The following is a 12,238-nucleotide window of genomic DNA, read 5'->3' on the forward strand; positions in this document are numbered from 1 at the left end:
GATTTAAGTGGAACAGAATAGAAGTTTTATTCACAAGATCGATTTAAATCTTTTATTCTGGTGTTAAAAATGTGGATCTGCTGAAAGGTGCAGCTTCAGACACAAAGTGATGCTCTGCTGCCATCTGTTGGTTAGGATGAACCAACGCATTTCCGGGCTGAGGCTGTCCAGTCAACTTCATGAATCTTGCATGATTGAACGATCCAGTTTGAACCACTGATATAAATTAAGATACTAAAATGCTACAATTCAACAAATAATACAAGCGGGGAATAATACAGGAATATTTTTTATATCTGGTGGAGTAATTTCAATGTCTAAAGCATTTTTTTCGTTCGTTTACATATTGTGAACTGAATGTAATAAATAATTGCATCATGTTTAGATTGATTAGCTCGAATACATATTTGGATAAATGTTGTTGTGTGTAGAAATATTATTACAACTGTAATAAATACATTATGTAAATAGTACATTTAGAATCCTCAACCCAAATTAGAAGTTAGTTAAAATACAAACTTCAGCTATTTCATTTATTTTTTAAATAGTTTAAACTCTGAAAAAAAATCCCATGGTTTGTCAAAAAGAAAACGTTTGATAAGTTAACCTACACATCAAATCACCTGCAGAACGGTCACCTTCTTTAGGTGACTTTTAGAGCAGCGTTAGCGCCACCCACTGACTATGATTGGCAGATAAAATCATTTGATGATTTTCAACACAATACTATGAAGCAATCCAGTTAAACACACATTGAAGTACTTAGGCCTACATATACCTTTTCCTTATATTGAAAAATATATATTTTTTGTGATTTGTATTTAAGTATTTAATATAAATTTTAACTGGTTTTAGATTTATGTATTTATTTAGCGCACATGACTTAAGTTTTATTCATATTAATACTTCGATCTTAATGACGTATTCGCTGAATTGTGGTACATTTGGGTTACCACATCCTACAGATACGCACGAACGACAATTAGCTAGTCTTAATTGGACTCACCTGCGGCGGTGCTGCCAGCTATAACCTGTTGCCTCCAAACGTTGACGTTCGTTGACTGACCGAGGTCCAACACCGCTGACGCAGCCGCCAACATGTCCACCGTGAACAAGCGAGTCTCCCAGTTTAAAAACAAGGGGAAAGATCTGGCAGTAAGTTATTAGTGTTTTCTCAAAGTGCTGAGTTTTTTGGGGGGAATTTAAAGAAATAAAACTGTAACATGTTGTAGAAACTCCGAGAGAAACGGCTGTCTGAGTGCGTGGAGCTGCGCAAAGCGCAGAAAAACGAGAGTTTCCTCAAAAGGAGGAATATTATACGGTCTTCTCTCCCCGACGAAGACTCCCTCTCACCTGAACACAATGACACGGTTAGCTGGCTGCACGGAGTCTTAAACTACATCTTAAACCAGCAGAAGGGTTTCTAACAGCGTTGTTTCTATAGCTGAGCTTCAGAATCGAGGATATAATCAGAGACATCAACAGCGAGGATCGGGAGGCCCAGACCAGAGGATGTCAGGCAGCCAGGTAGGTGTATTGTGTTCCCACTCATCGACCAAACATAAAAATGGTGACATGTAAAATGATCGTCGCACCTGCTGGTTGAAGGAACATTTTAAGCTGAACGTTTGCATTTGTCTCTTATAGTTGTGTTAAAGGAGAAAGACTGGGAAGATGTAATGTATTGAGATGAGAATTGAGGCGGCTAGTTTATTTTTAAAAAGTGCAATTATGATAGACTATTCCTGTGACTATAGGCTGCGCATCTTATCCTTGTTCCCTCTCCATTCTTGCAGTATCATGATTTGAGTTTGTAGCACATGGCCAAATCTATACCAGGCTTCAATGCATGGAACTTGAAATATAATGGCCTACAAAGTATGAAGTCCAAGCAATTCTGTGCTTAAGATTGCCTGCATGCTTCTTCAGTCTGTGGTTAAATAATGTAATTGTGAAGATTTGAACTCAATGGGTCTTCAAATCCAGACCTTGAGAGATGGTGCCCTGCAGATTATAGATGTGTTCCTGGTCCAATGCACTGGAGTCAAATATCTGACTTACCTCTTCAGTATGCGGTCCAGTGCTCTAAAATCTTCTTGGCATTATTTGCTTTGTGTGCTCAAGTATGGACCCATATAAAAATTGCAGGACACTGACCCTTGAGGCCTGAATTTGAAGACCCCTGCTCTAGTTTATTTGTTGCATGTCGGAGGTGTAAGACAAACATCTCAACAATGGTGAACCAAAGATCCCACATGCAGCTAAAGCTTTCAACTGGCTTTGAAAGATAACTGTGGTTTTGGCAGGTGTTGGAAGTACACTGCATCTAAATTTGTCTGGATTTGGATAGCTACAGATCATAAAGAGTGCCTGTGCCGATGACTTGCTATTGATGGTGCCAGCAATTATTAGACCACGAAGAAATGGAAAGTGATGTGGTCTGCTGAATCACATTTTCAACATGTGGTTGGCATAATGTACGAGTCACTTTCCTTTGCAAACACATGATAGACTCTGGGAAAGTCAATGTGATTCATTATTCTGCTGGTAAACTTTGGGTCTTAAAGTCACGTGACTGTTGCATGTATCCCATGCTTGAGCAGTATTGATCATGTACACCAAACGTCCCCTGGCTTCAATCTGAAAATCGCTGGACTTTGTTGGACTAAGGAGTAAAACTTGATACAGTTACAAGAACTTTGTTTGCTCTTCCTTCAGGAAGCTGCTCTCTAAGGGCTCTGATCCTCCGCTCAAGGAGATCGTTGACGCTGGTCTGCTGCCACGGTTTGTGTCCTTCTTGTCTATGGATGACGAGCCGACTCTGCAATTCGAAGCGGCTTGGGCTCTCACTAACATCGCCTCTGGAAATTCTTGGCATACCCAGCAGGTGTCTATGCCAACACATGACAAATAAAATGCTAACCACTGGTTATGATGGGCCTATGAAACCGTTTCAAAAACTGTTGTTCTGCAGGTGGTGCAACATGGTGCTGTTCCAGCTTTCATCAACTTGCTGGCCTCACCAATGTTGCACATCAGCGAGCAGGCTGTGTGGGCTTTAGGAAACATTGCAGGTCAGAATCTTTTTGCCTTACTTCATTCACTCCTGAAAGAATTCAGAAATCATGTCCAACTATTTTTACTTTGACATTTTACAGGTGATGGTCCAGCTTATCGTGACATCCTCATTGAGTGCAATGTCATCCCTGCCTTGCTGGCTCGCATTTCCCCAAGCACACCAGTGAGCCACTCTTAAGCAGGATGGTTACAGGAACTTTTTTTTGTTGTTTAACCTGCTTGGACTTGTGGTGTGAATCACAATTGAGTACATAGGTTTGTAATACTTTGTGAGAGAACCCTAAAGGTCTAAACTGTCCATATCTGCAGGTTGGCTACTTGCGGAACCTAACTTGGACCTTGTCCAACTTGTGCCGAAACAAGAAGCCATGTCCCCCTTTGTCTGCAGTTCAGCAGGTGTGTTTGAAAACCAGTCTGGATTGGAATTGTGGTGTCTCTCTCAATGGGGGGAAGGGAATTAACAACCTGCATTTTCTGCAGATGCTTCCTTCTCTGGTCCAGTTGCTTCATCTCGATGACAAGAACATCTTGTCTGATGCATGCTGGGCAATCTCTTACCTCACAGATGGCAGTAATGATCGTATTGATGTAGTTGTGAAGACTGGCATTGTCTCACGGTTGGTGGAGCTGATGAACCACAAGGAATTCTTTATTGTGGTAAACTGAAACTTTTTTTTTTTAATAAAAATGTTTGTACTTGCAAGACATGATTCTGCTTTAACCCCAAACTCTTAACTTTGGAAATGTGCTTGACTGCAATCTGTGGTACTCAATTGACTTGTAGACTCCAGCTTTGCGCGCCATCGGGAACATAGTGAGTGGCTCTGACCTGCATACCCAGATGACAATTGATGCTGGTGTTCTCAATGTTCTACCAAAGTTGTTGAGGCTCCCAAAACCTACAGTGCAGAAAGAGGCAGCGTGGGCTCTGTCAAACATCGCTGCAGGTCCTTGCAAGCAAATCCAGCAGCTCATCACTTGCGGATTGCTTCCGCCTCTCGTAGAACTGCTCAGAAATGTAAGTCAACAGAACTATTGCTGAAATGGTCATTTCAGATGTTTTACACTTAAAATGGCAACTTGGAAAAAAAAATTTGTTTTATACTTCCAGATCTCAAAGATTTATTTTTGTGTAGCAATGCTGGCAAATTACTGATACTTGGTAAACGATGGCAGGTGGTGAACAGTACCTCATATTTTTAAGCAGAACTCTATTTTAAAGCTGTGTGGAAATGAACCATTGTTTAAGTCAGCTATCGTTTCAAAGACTTGGTTTATCCCGACCCTTTTACTAAACAGTATCGCTTACAAATGAGACTGACTGCTTCTGTAATTTCTCTAAAATTGAACTGAAGGGAGACTTCAAGACTCAGAAAGAAGCAGTTTGGGCAGTGACTAACTTCACCAATGGGGGCACTGTAGAGCAGGTGGTGAGTCTGGTGCAAAGTGGAGCTCTAGAAGCAATAATCAACCTGCTGCAGGTCAAGGATGCCAAAGTCATCCTGATTATACTGGAAGCAATCAACAACATGTTCATCGTAAGTAGAAACACTTACATTACAGAAGTAACTTTTTATTTATTTAAAAAAAAAAAACTGGTTTAAACATTTTCACAAGAAACAAATCTTATCTTTCTAATTGTACTGTAACTTCAGGCTGCAGAGAAACTTGGAGAAACCGAAAAGCTTAGTCTGTTAATTGAAGAGCTGGGAGGACTGGAACGGATCGAGATGCTGCAGAACCATGAAAATGCAATGGTGTACCAAGCGGCACATGACCTCATTGAGAAGTACTTCAATGATGTAAGTCTCTGCACATTGAACTGGGAAATTCTGCTAGTTTTTTAATGATTAGAAAATATATTTCTGTGTTTTAGGATGACATTGAGGAAGTCCAGGTTGATACAACCCAGTCTGGATTTGAGTTCCAGGCTCCTGATGTCCAGAAAACCTTTGAATTTTAAATTAAAACTATCTTTGTTAATCATAAATAAACTTGTGTACAATATGGATGGTAGTTCTGATTCTCTAAATGCCCTTAAGCATGACCTGCTACCACTAGATTCCTTAAACACTGGTGTGAATTGTATCAGCTACAGTAAATGTACTGTGAACTAAAGTGGTTCAGGAAAACCAGGGTACAGCTGCAGCTTAGAACTGAAATGCATTTCAATACAGAAACTGTCAAAATGACAAGTTTTCTGGTCATGGTTTTTAGTCTGGATCATTTTCTATAATGATGCAAATGGTCACTGAATCTTTCATACTTTTGCTACCGTGGCCAGGTGCAAGACCTGCTAAAAATTAAATGCTAATTTCCATAAAGCTTATCGGCAGAGGGAAGCAGTGCATTCAAATTGACTTGAAACTTGCATGTCCATTTCCAAAAACGTGCTTTACTTGATGACTGGCTGGGCTCAACTTTTGTGTAGTCATTGGATGCTGAGACTTAGAAAAAAAAATGGCTAAAACTAATTTCAAAAGCCTATTTTTAAAATTGAGCACATGTGACTTCCCTGCAAGGTAGCAGCAATCTGATTGGATTTATTTTTTTCCCTTACTGCAAAAATCTTAAAATGAAAAACTACAAACCAGATGTTATGCAAGCACAAAGTTCCACTGGATCACAAGCTGAGCCAATTGTTGTCCAAGTAGTGCACTACTACTCTAAACGTTACTAAGGTTAACCTTTGTAGATGTTTGTTCTGAGTCTAGGAATGAGTAAATTTCAGAGGATGTTCAAACTTTCTTTAATTGTAATCACCTCATTCTGCCACTAATTCAGAAGCTGTGTAGCTTCTATGAATAAGTCATAGTGGATCTGTGTAACAAACCTTTTATGTCATCACTTGGCAAATCCTTGCAATTAGAACATTTTAAAACGCACTGAACTTTTTATAAACTATTTTATTGCAAAATATTATTACAAGGTTTTCTTTCCAACAAACTTAAGACATTGTTCAATGTATGTGGACGTCACAAAGAATTGAAAATGAATCTTAAGATATACAACCAGATTTTTCACGAATTTAATCTAACAGGAGTGCATTAAGCGGATGTAAAATGATGCATGATTTACCCACAGCAGTTTACTGCATGCCAGGTTCTCTGCCGGACAGTTTGGTTAAAATTTTAGGCTTATAAATGCATTTTCAAGGAACTTCAGAGGTCAGCAACATTTTCTAAAACCACCAGCAAACCCACACTGGAAGCTTCTAAATGTCTAAATACTTAAAAATACTAAATTTTCTGATGCACATGCAATATTTCTACCTTTGCAAGCTCTGTTTCAAAAACTTCTTCCAATTGATATAAATATCCAGCTTATACAAACTTGTCATATTTCTGCTTAAGATCTCATTGACAGAAGCTTCACTGTTCCCTGAAGAAGCCCCATTTATCTTGGTCCATTTGAGATTGCAACATTTTCTCTGGGCAAATGTAGATGTGTTTACATCTTCTCGTAGGTGAGTTCATGTCCGCAGGTAGTGCAGGTTTTCTTGTAGAGGTCCTCCTCTGGGTCCACCACCTCTTCTGGTCCGTACTCGTGCTGGTGGGCGCTGGTGTTTTTGGTCCATGTGCTGCTCCTCACCGCCCTGCGCAGCTCTTTACACACAAACACATTGAGCACCACGAGCCAGCTCTGCCGGCGAAGGACTTGAGTCGAACGGAAAACCAACCTCTGACTTTCTTGTTAAAGCGCTTTTGTTTTTGGACCTCTTTGTTCTCCTCCCTCGTCTCTCTGGCCTCTTCCAGCGCCTCCTCTGAGCCCCAAACCTCCATACACCTTTTTTCTACCTGAGGTACACAATTATTTCAGACATTTATCGCTACATTCCAACACATCTTTCATGTCAAAACATCCAGAGTTGACTGGTTTTGGCTCCTAAACACTGAATTTTTACAGCTGTCTGGCTTTCGGTTTCCTCAGAACATTTCTATACTGTAGTTTAAAACTCTTGGGAATGAGAGTAAAAGCTTCAAATTTGCAAAATGTCTGGGAGTGGTGTTAAATTAGCTAAACTGGGGTGATGACTATAGTTGGAATTGCTGATCAAAACTGCCTCAGAAGATTTCAAGAAAGTTTGGTTGCTTGTAGGCAAAGCATAATGGCAGTAAGAGGAAGAGCAATACATCCATCTCACATGCAGCAGAAGGTAGAGCTTCATGTCTCCCCAGCGTGGGTTATGAGGGTTTTTCTTCAGTATGAACCGAAGAGGGGGCTCTCTCTTGTCGAGGTCGACGTCCTTCAGCAGGTAGCGCTGCTTGGCCTCAGTTCTGGAGATCAGCTTGTGCTTCTCCTCGTTGTCTCTGAAGAGAACAAAGACTTTCAGTCATTTTTTGAACCATCAACTCTTCAGAGCAGTTGGAGAGATTTTGAGACGCTTGTCTATCAGCATAATGCAAGTTCAGTCAGTAGGTATTACTTAAATACACGGTTTCTGCATGCTCCCCCAACACCAAATGCAAGTGTTGTTTTTTAAAACCATTCTGAATTAAATTTAAGACTTGTATTTCCACAACTTTGTCCAGCCAACTGGCCATAAATTTGTATTTACCAATGGTAGACTACAAAACAAAAACGAAAAACTAGCCAGCAAAGGTATGATAGCATTGAGTTAGCGGTAGCCTCAACAGTCTCAAGTCAACGCAATGAAGATGTATGAGTGCGACTCAAACATTTGCCTGACAGAAAATTCCCTTGGAAAAAAAAATAGATACATTATACACGATAAAGTAGTCCTGTCAAGACAAAATATAAAACCTATGCTGTATTGAAGGCTAACTTACTTTTTAAAACTTAATTTAAGACATTTTAAGACCTTCATTTCAGACACAAGACTGAAATGAAGTCTTGTGTCCGACACGCTAAAATCTTTACAGATCAGATATCAATTTAATTTAATCATAAATCCAGATGTTTGAGAACATTAATGAAAAATATAGCATCACGAAGATCGAGGAACACAGCAGGAAAATGTTGAGAAGTTTAAAAGCTGTTTGAGTATAAAAATATCCCCAACTAAGCTTACTTCTGTCCAATACATCAACTGGAAATGTAGAGTAAGGCACAATTGCAAACCTACACAGACATGGTCATTCAGCTGAACGGAGCATTAATCAAAGAAGCAACCCAGAGGTTCATGGAAACTTTGTGGGAGCTGCAGAGATCATTAGGTTGAGTACCTGCACTTGTCGCACACAGATAAGTCGAAGCTGTTGCTGAGGAAAGAGTCCATGAAGGGTTTCTGACAGTCATCACACAGCAGATAGTCTGGTTCAATCACCGGAGCTGAGGACAGACACACAAGAGATTGAGATTCAGGGAAACGCGCTTGAACACACACTTTATAGTCACAGTCTCCACTAAAACACACCTGGCTGATGCACCACCTTCTTAGCTTTCCGCTCTTCCTCGCCGCCCTCCTCCTCCTCGATAAAGAAACCAGCACCAGAGTCGATCGTCTTGGAAACTTTGGCCGAGGTCGCCCCCTCCACGGCGGTCAGCGGGCGGCTCGCCAGCCGCGCTTGGCGGAGCATCAACGCCCGCTGACGGTTTCTCTCTATCTTAGCCCGCATGGCGGCAGAAAGCTCCGGTTTGGGGCTCTGGTCCGGCGGGGGAGCGGCAGCATCAGCTCCCTCTGACTCGGACCGGTCCATAACGGTCTCATAGAGAGGGCTCGGCTTTGTTTCAGCGCTGCATCAGTCTGTTGTTATGAAACTGACAGCTGAAGGGTTCCGTTGTTTTGTCTTCGTCGTTTTAGTAATTGGCGCAATGCTGCCACCTGTCGAATTGGAGTGGGAAGAGCCAAAAGGAGGGAAAACGGAACTTTTCTTTTAATTTCGTTACTCACGACATAAACCAATTTATGTAAGTAAATAGCTGCATTTACTCAGCTACATTGACTTGAATAAGCTTTTTTTTTGGGGGGGGGGGGGGGGGGGATAAAATCTTTTTAGGAGTAGTTTTACTGAACTTGAGTAATATTTTTATGAAATATTTGCTACTCTTAATTGAGTAAAATTTCTGGATACTCTACTCGCTGAGTAACTTTCCTGAATGAAGATAAAAAAATTTTAACAAAAAAAATTGAAGGAGATGCAGAAATGGGTGCAGTTTAAATTAAAGTGAAAGTTCTTGTTTGTTTGTCACTGTTTTCTGTGCTTAGCCTGATGTGCTATTTAGCACTGCAGTTTCTTCCCCCATCAATTACTGTATTAGTTTGATTTTAGTTTTTTTTTGTAATTGTAGCTGTGTTATTTGTATACAATTTTTGATTTCTAAATAAAAAATTTTGTCTAATATTATGTCACTTTTAAGTGCCTTGTTGCTGAAATGTGCTATACAAAAAAAACCCAACTTGATTGATTTATCTTTCATTTTTGTGTAATGCTCTTTTACTCATACTTGAGTAAAAATATGTTTAGGTAGGGGACGTCTCTACCAGCTATGTACAACTAAAATGTTTGCCAATTCTGAGTCTCAGTCACGACAACGTCTTTATGAACATCAATGTCTTACCTTGTTTTTCGTTTTAGGTCCAAACTTTCACCGGGCTGGTCTAACACATTAATGTGATTTGACTGAAACCAATGCATTGTTGCTCTTAGGGGTCGTTTTCTTCTTGGAAGGCAAACCTCTGACCTCTTCTGACCTGATCTCACTGCTAGTTTTCTATAAAAGCCCAATATAAAGCCTGACATCCAAATAACTCGCACAGTAGCACAGACTATGTGTCCATAGGAAGATAAGGACGGCACATGTCCTTAGATGTCACTGAACAGGCATGTGGACAAAAAGGCGCACAGGTGAGTCCTCAGAGGTCCAGTTAATCTGTCCCATCACACTGATTATGGCGGCAAGCCACATATAACTCTGTAAGGAGCTTGTGTCAAAGTAAAGCTCTGTACAAAACTGATAGATGACTCTGCAGAGCTGACTGGAGACATGAGGAAGCTTAATTTGTGCTCCTGTATTATTTGTTGTAATAATTATGCTGCCAATACAGTTTTAACGGTTTCACAAGTTCCAGTTCTGAATTTTAGAAATTTCACACAATAAACAAAAATAAATAATAGTTGTCTCAGGTTTTTTTTACATTTTTTAATTTATGACATCTTGTACAGATGTAAATAATACATACATTTTTACAGCAGGATTCAAGTAGTACATAATTAAGATCCCAAATTTTCAAACAGATGATCCATTAATCTGTTAATGCGCTAAAACTGCAGATTTTGGGAATATTTTTTAATGCACTTGTTCAATGTGTAGTTTCCAAAATCTAAACCAAATATAATAAAAGCAGGGAAAAAAAAAACTCAAGTTATACTGCACATGCAAGCTAGATGAGAACCTGATGTCATAGGTGCAACTACATTTATTAAATTAAAGTCATGTACCTCAGTTTACATATTAAACACAACTTTACTAATACTGACCTAAAATCAAAAAAATGCTTCTTTTTTTTTCAAAGTGTGAGAAAATATAAATAATGTTTGGATAAAATATAAAATGTGTTATTGTTTATACCTTAAAAGAAAAATACAATTCTGGTGTTAATAGTGAAATATTCAATAATGACAAAGCAAGAGAAATGCAAGCGCATACCAAAAGTCCTTCCATTGTTCCAGCACGGAGAAATGAAAACCCAAGACATACGTTACTGAAAAAGGTTCTGAGCATGGTCTCTGCCGTGAAATGTGGCTTTAAAAACATAAAGAACATTTTAACGTGGGTAAAATAAATCAGTTTGAGATGCTTCAAAAAATAAAACAAAAAAGTAGATATCTGCTTTTAGAAACACTCTTATTCAGTCACTGACCAGAATTTCCTAGACTCAAATTGCCATAGTTACTTGTTTTTTTTTTTCTGTGTGTTTGTTTGTTTTGGCCTATTATTTATCCAAAAAAAAGTTAGTGGAGAGGAGGCCTGTCACAATAATCATTATATATTAAAACAAACTCAGTAATTTCCAATTTCACAATTTATCGTTTTGAAGGATAATTTTGTTTTCTGAGACTGCATAACTCATTATATTAGTTGTTTCTGTTGTTTTGTTGATTTATTTCGGATATTTATAATGTTTTCCAGTTCCAGTGTTAAATGTTCATAAGAATTTGAAGTCAATTAAATTCTTTGAGAATGTGTTCCTGGATTATCATGCCATTATTTACAAGCAAATTGTGTCAAAACAACAATATTATCGTTCATCGCGATAACTTCTGGGAAGATTAATCGTCCAGAAACATTAGTTATTGTGACAGGCCTGGTGGAGATTTGGTAATAGTTTCTATCAGAAACAGCAGAAAGCAACTTCTCTTGCTTCTCAAGGCCTTACGTGGAAACGCTGTTTAACAAATCTTTGAATCAAATGGTTTTGTGTCGTTATCAATCAATCAATCAATCAAATTTTATTTGTATCACACATTTCAGCAGCAAGGCATTTCAAAGTGCTTCACACCAAATCAAACACAAAAACACAATGCAACATAGAATCAACAATAAAAGCAACATCAAGTCAGATTCTGTCAATAAATTTGCAATTGATTACGTTTCAAATACAACTCTAAACAAGTGGGTTTTTAGTTGAGATTTAAAGGAAGTCAGTGTTTCAGCTGTTTTACAGTTTTCTGGAAGTTTGTTCCAGATTTGTGGTGCATAGATCCTGAATGCTGCTTCTCCTCATTTGTCCAGAACCAGAAGACCTGAGAGTTCTGGAAAGTTGATACAACAGCAGCAAATCTTTAATGTATTGTGGTGCTGAACCATTCAGTGATTTATAAACTGTATTTTAAAGTCTATTCTTTGAGCGACAGGGAGCCAGTGGAGGGACTTTAAAACTGGTGTTATGTGCTCTATCTTCCTGGTTTTAGTGAGAACGCCAGTTATCGTGATGCCATGTTCAGTTTCTCATGCTTTTGTTGGCACTTCAGAAAACCTCACGAATCCGCTGAACACATCCACCAATCCCAATAAATGAGAGGTAACGCAAATACAGAAAGGGATTGTTTTATTGTAGAACATCAACAATGTTTCCATTTATAGAACGTCATTACACGGTTAACGTATTTGCAGTAGTTGCTGATAATCATTTTTTAAACGCTTTTAAACGTCTGCATACATTGTAAAAGAAAAGAAAAACGGATGAAAAAGCTTG

General features: G+C 39.0%; 2 protein-coding genes across 2 annotated transcripts; one reads left to right on the forward strand and one right to left on the reverse strand.

Moving 5' to 3' along the window:
- The first annotated feature begins 725 nt into the window (after window positions 1-725).
- kpna7 (karyopherin alpha 7 (importin alpha 8)) lies at window positions 726-5,085 on the forward strand. The gene is made up of 12 exons (XM_044114600.1): window positions 726-1,155; window positions 1,233-1,370; window positions 1,445-1,527; window positions 2,719-2,887; window positions 2,975-3,074; window positions 3,159-3,241; window positions 3,388-3,474; window positions 3,559-3,735; window positions 3,863-4,096; window positions 4,434-4,616; window positions 4,734-4,880; window positions 4,955-5,085. The coding sequence occupies exons 1-12, from the start codon at window positions 1,099-1,101 to the stop codon at window positions 5,039-5,041; spliced, it is 1,545 nt and encodes a 514-aa protein (XP_043970535.1). The 5' UTR covers window positions 726-1,098; the 3' UTR covers window positions 5,042-5,085.
- Window positions 5,086-5,964: 879 nt separating this feature from the next.
- xpa (xeroderma pigmentosum, complementation group A) lies at window positions 5,965-8,842 on the reverse strand. The gene is made up of 5 exons (XM_044114602.1): window positions 8,456-8,842; window positions 8,265-8,370; window positions 7,223-7,388; window positions 6,758-6,875; window positions 5,965-6,683 (listed from the first exon to the last, which is right to left on the reverse strand). The coding sequence occupies exons 1-5, from the start codon at window positions 8,736-8,738 to the stop codon at window positions 6,529-6,531; spliced, it is 828 nt and encodes a 275-aa protein (XP_043970537.1). The 5' UTR covers window positions 8,739-8,842; the 3' UTR covers window positions 5,965-6,528.
- Between the last annotated feature and the right edge of the window lie 3,396 nt (window positions 8,843-12,238).

This window comes from Gambusia affinis, linkage group LG04 (genome assembly GCF_019740435.1).
Source record: "Gambusia affinis linkage group LG04, SWU_Gaff_1.0, whole genome shotgun sequence".
Lineage (NCBI taxonomy): Eukaryota > Metazoa > Chordata > Actinopteri > Cyprinodontiformes > Poeciliidae > Gambusia > Gambusia affinis.

Coding starts and splice junctions, on each gene's coding strand:
- kpna7 (XM_044114600.1), top strand. CDS start 1,099: ATGTCCACCGTGAACAAGCGAGTCTCCCAGTTTAAAAACAAGGGGAAA. Junction 1,528..2,718: donor AGAGGATGTCAGGCAGCCAG/GTAGGTGTATTG, acceptor CTCTTCCTTCAG/GAAGCTGCTCTCTAAGGGCT. Junction 2,888..2,974: donor ATTCTTGGCATACCCAGCAG/GTGTCTATGCCA, acceptor GTTGTTCTGCAG/GTGGTGCAACATGGTGCTGT.
- xpa (XM_044114602.1), bottom strand. CDS start 8,738: ATGGACCGGTCCGAGTCAGAGGGAGCTGATGCTGCCGCTCCCCCGCCG. Junction 8,371..8,455: donor GAAGGTGGTGCATCAGCCAG/GTGTGTTTTAGT, acceptor GTCTGTCCTCAG/CTCCGGTGATTGAACCAGAC. Junction 7,389..8,264: donor TCTGTGTGCGACAAGTGCAG/GTACTCAACCTA, acceptor TGTTCTCTTCAG/AGACAACGAGGAGAAGCACA.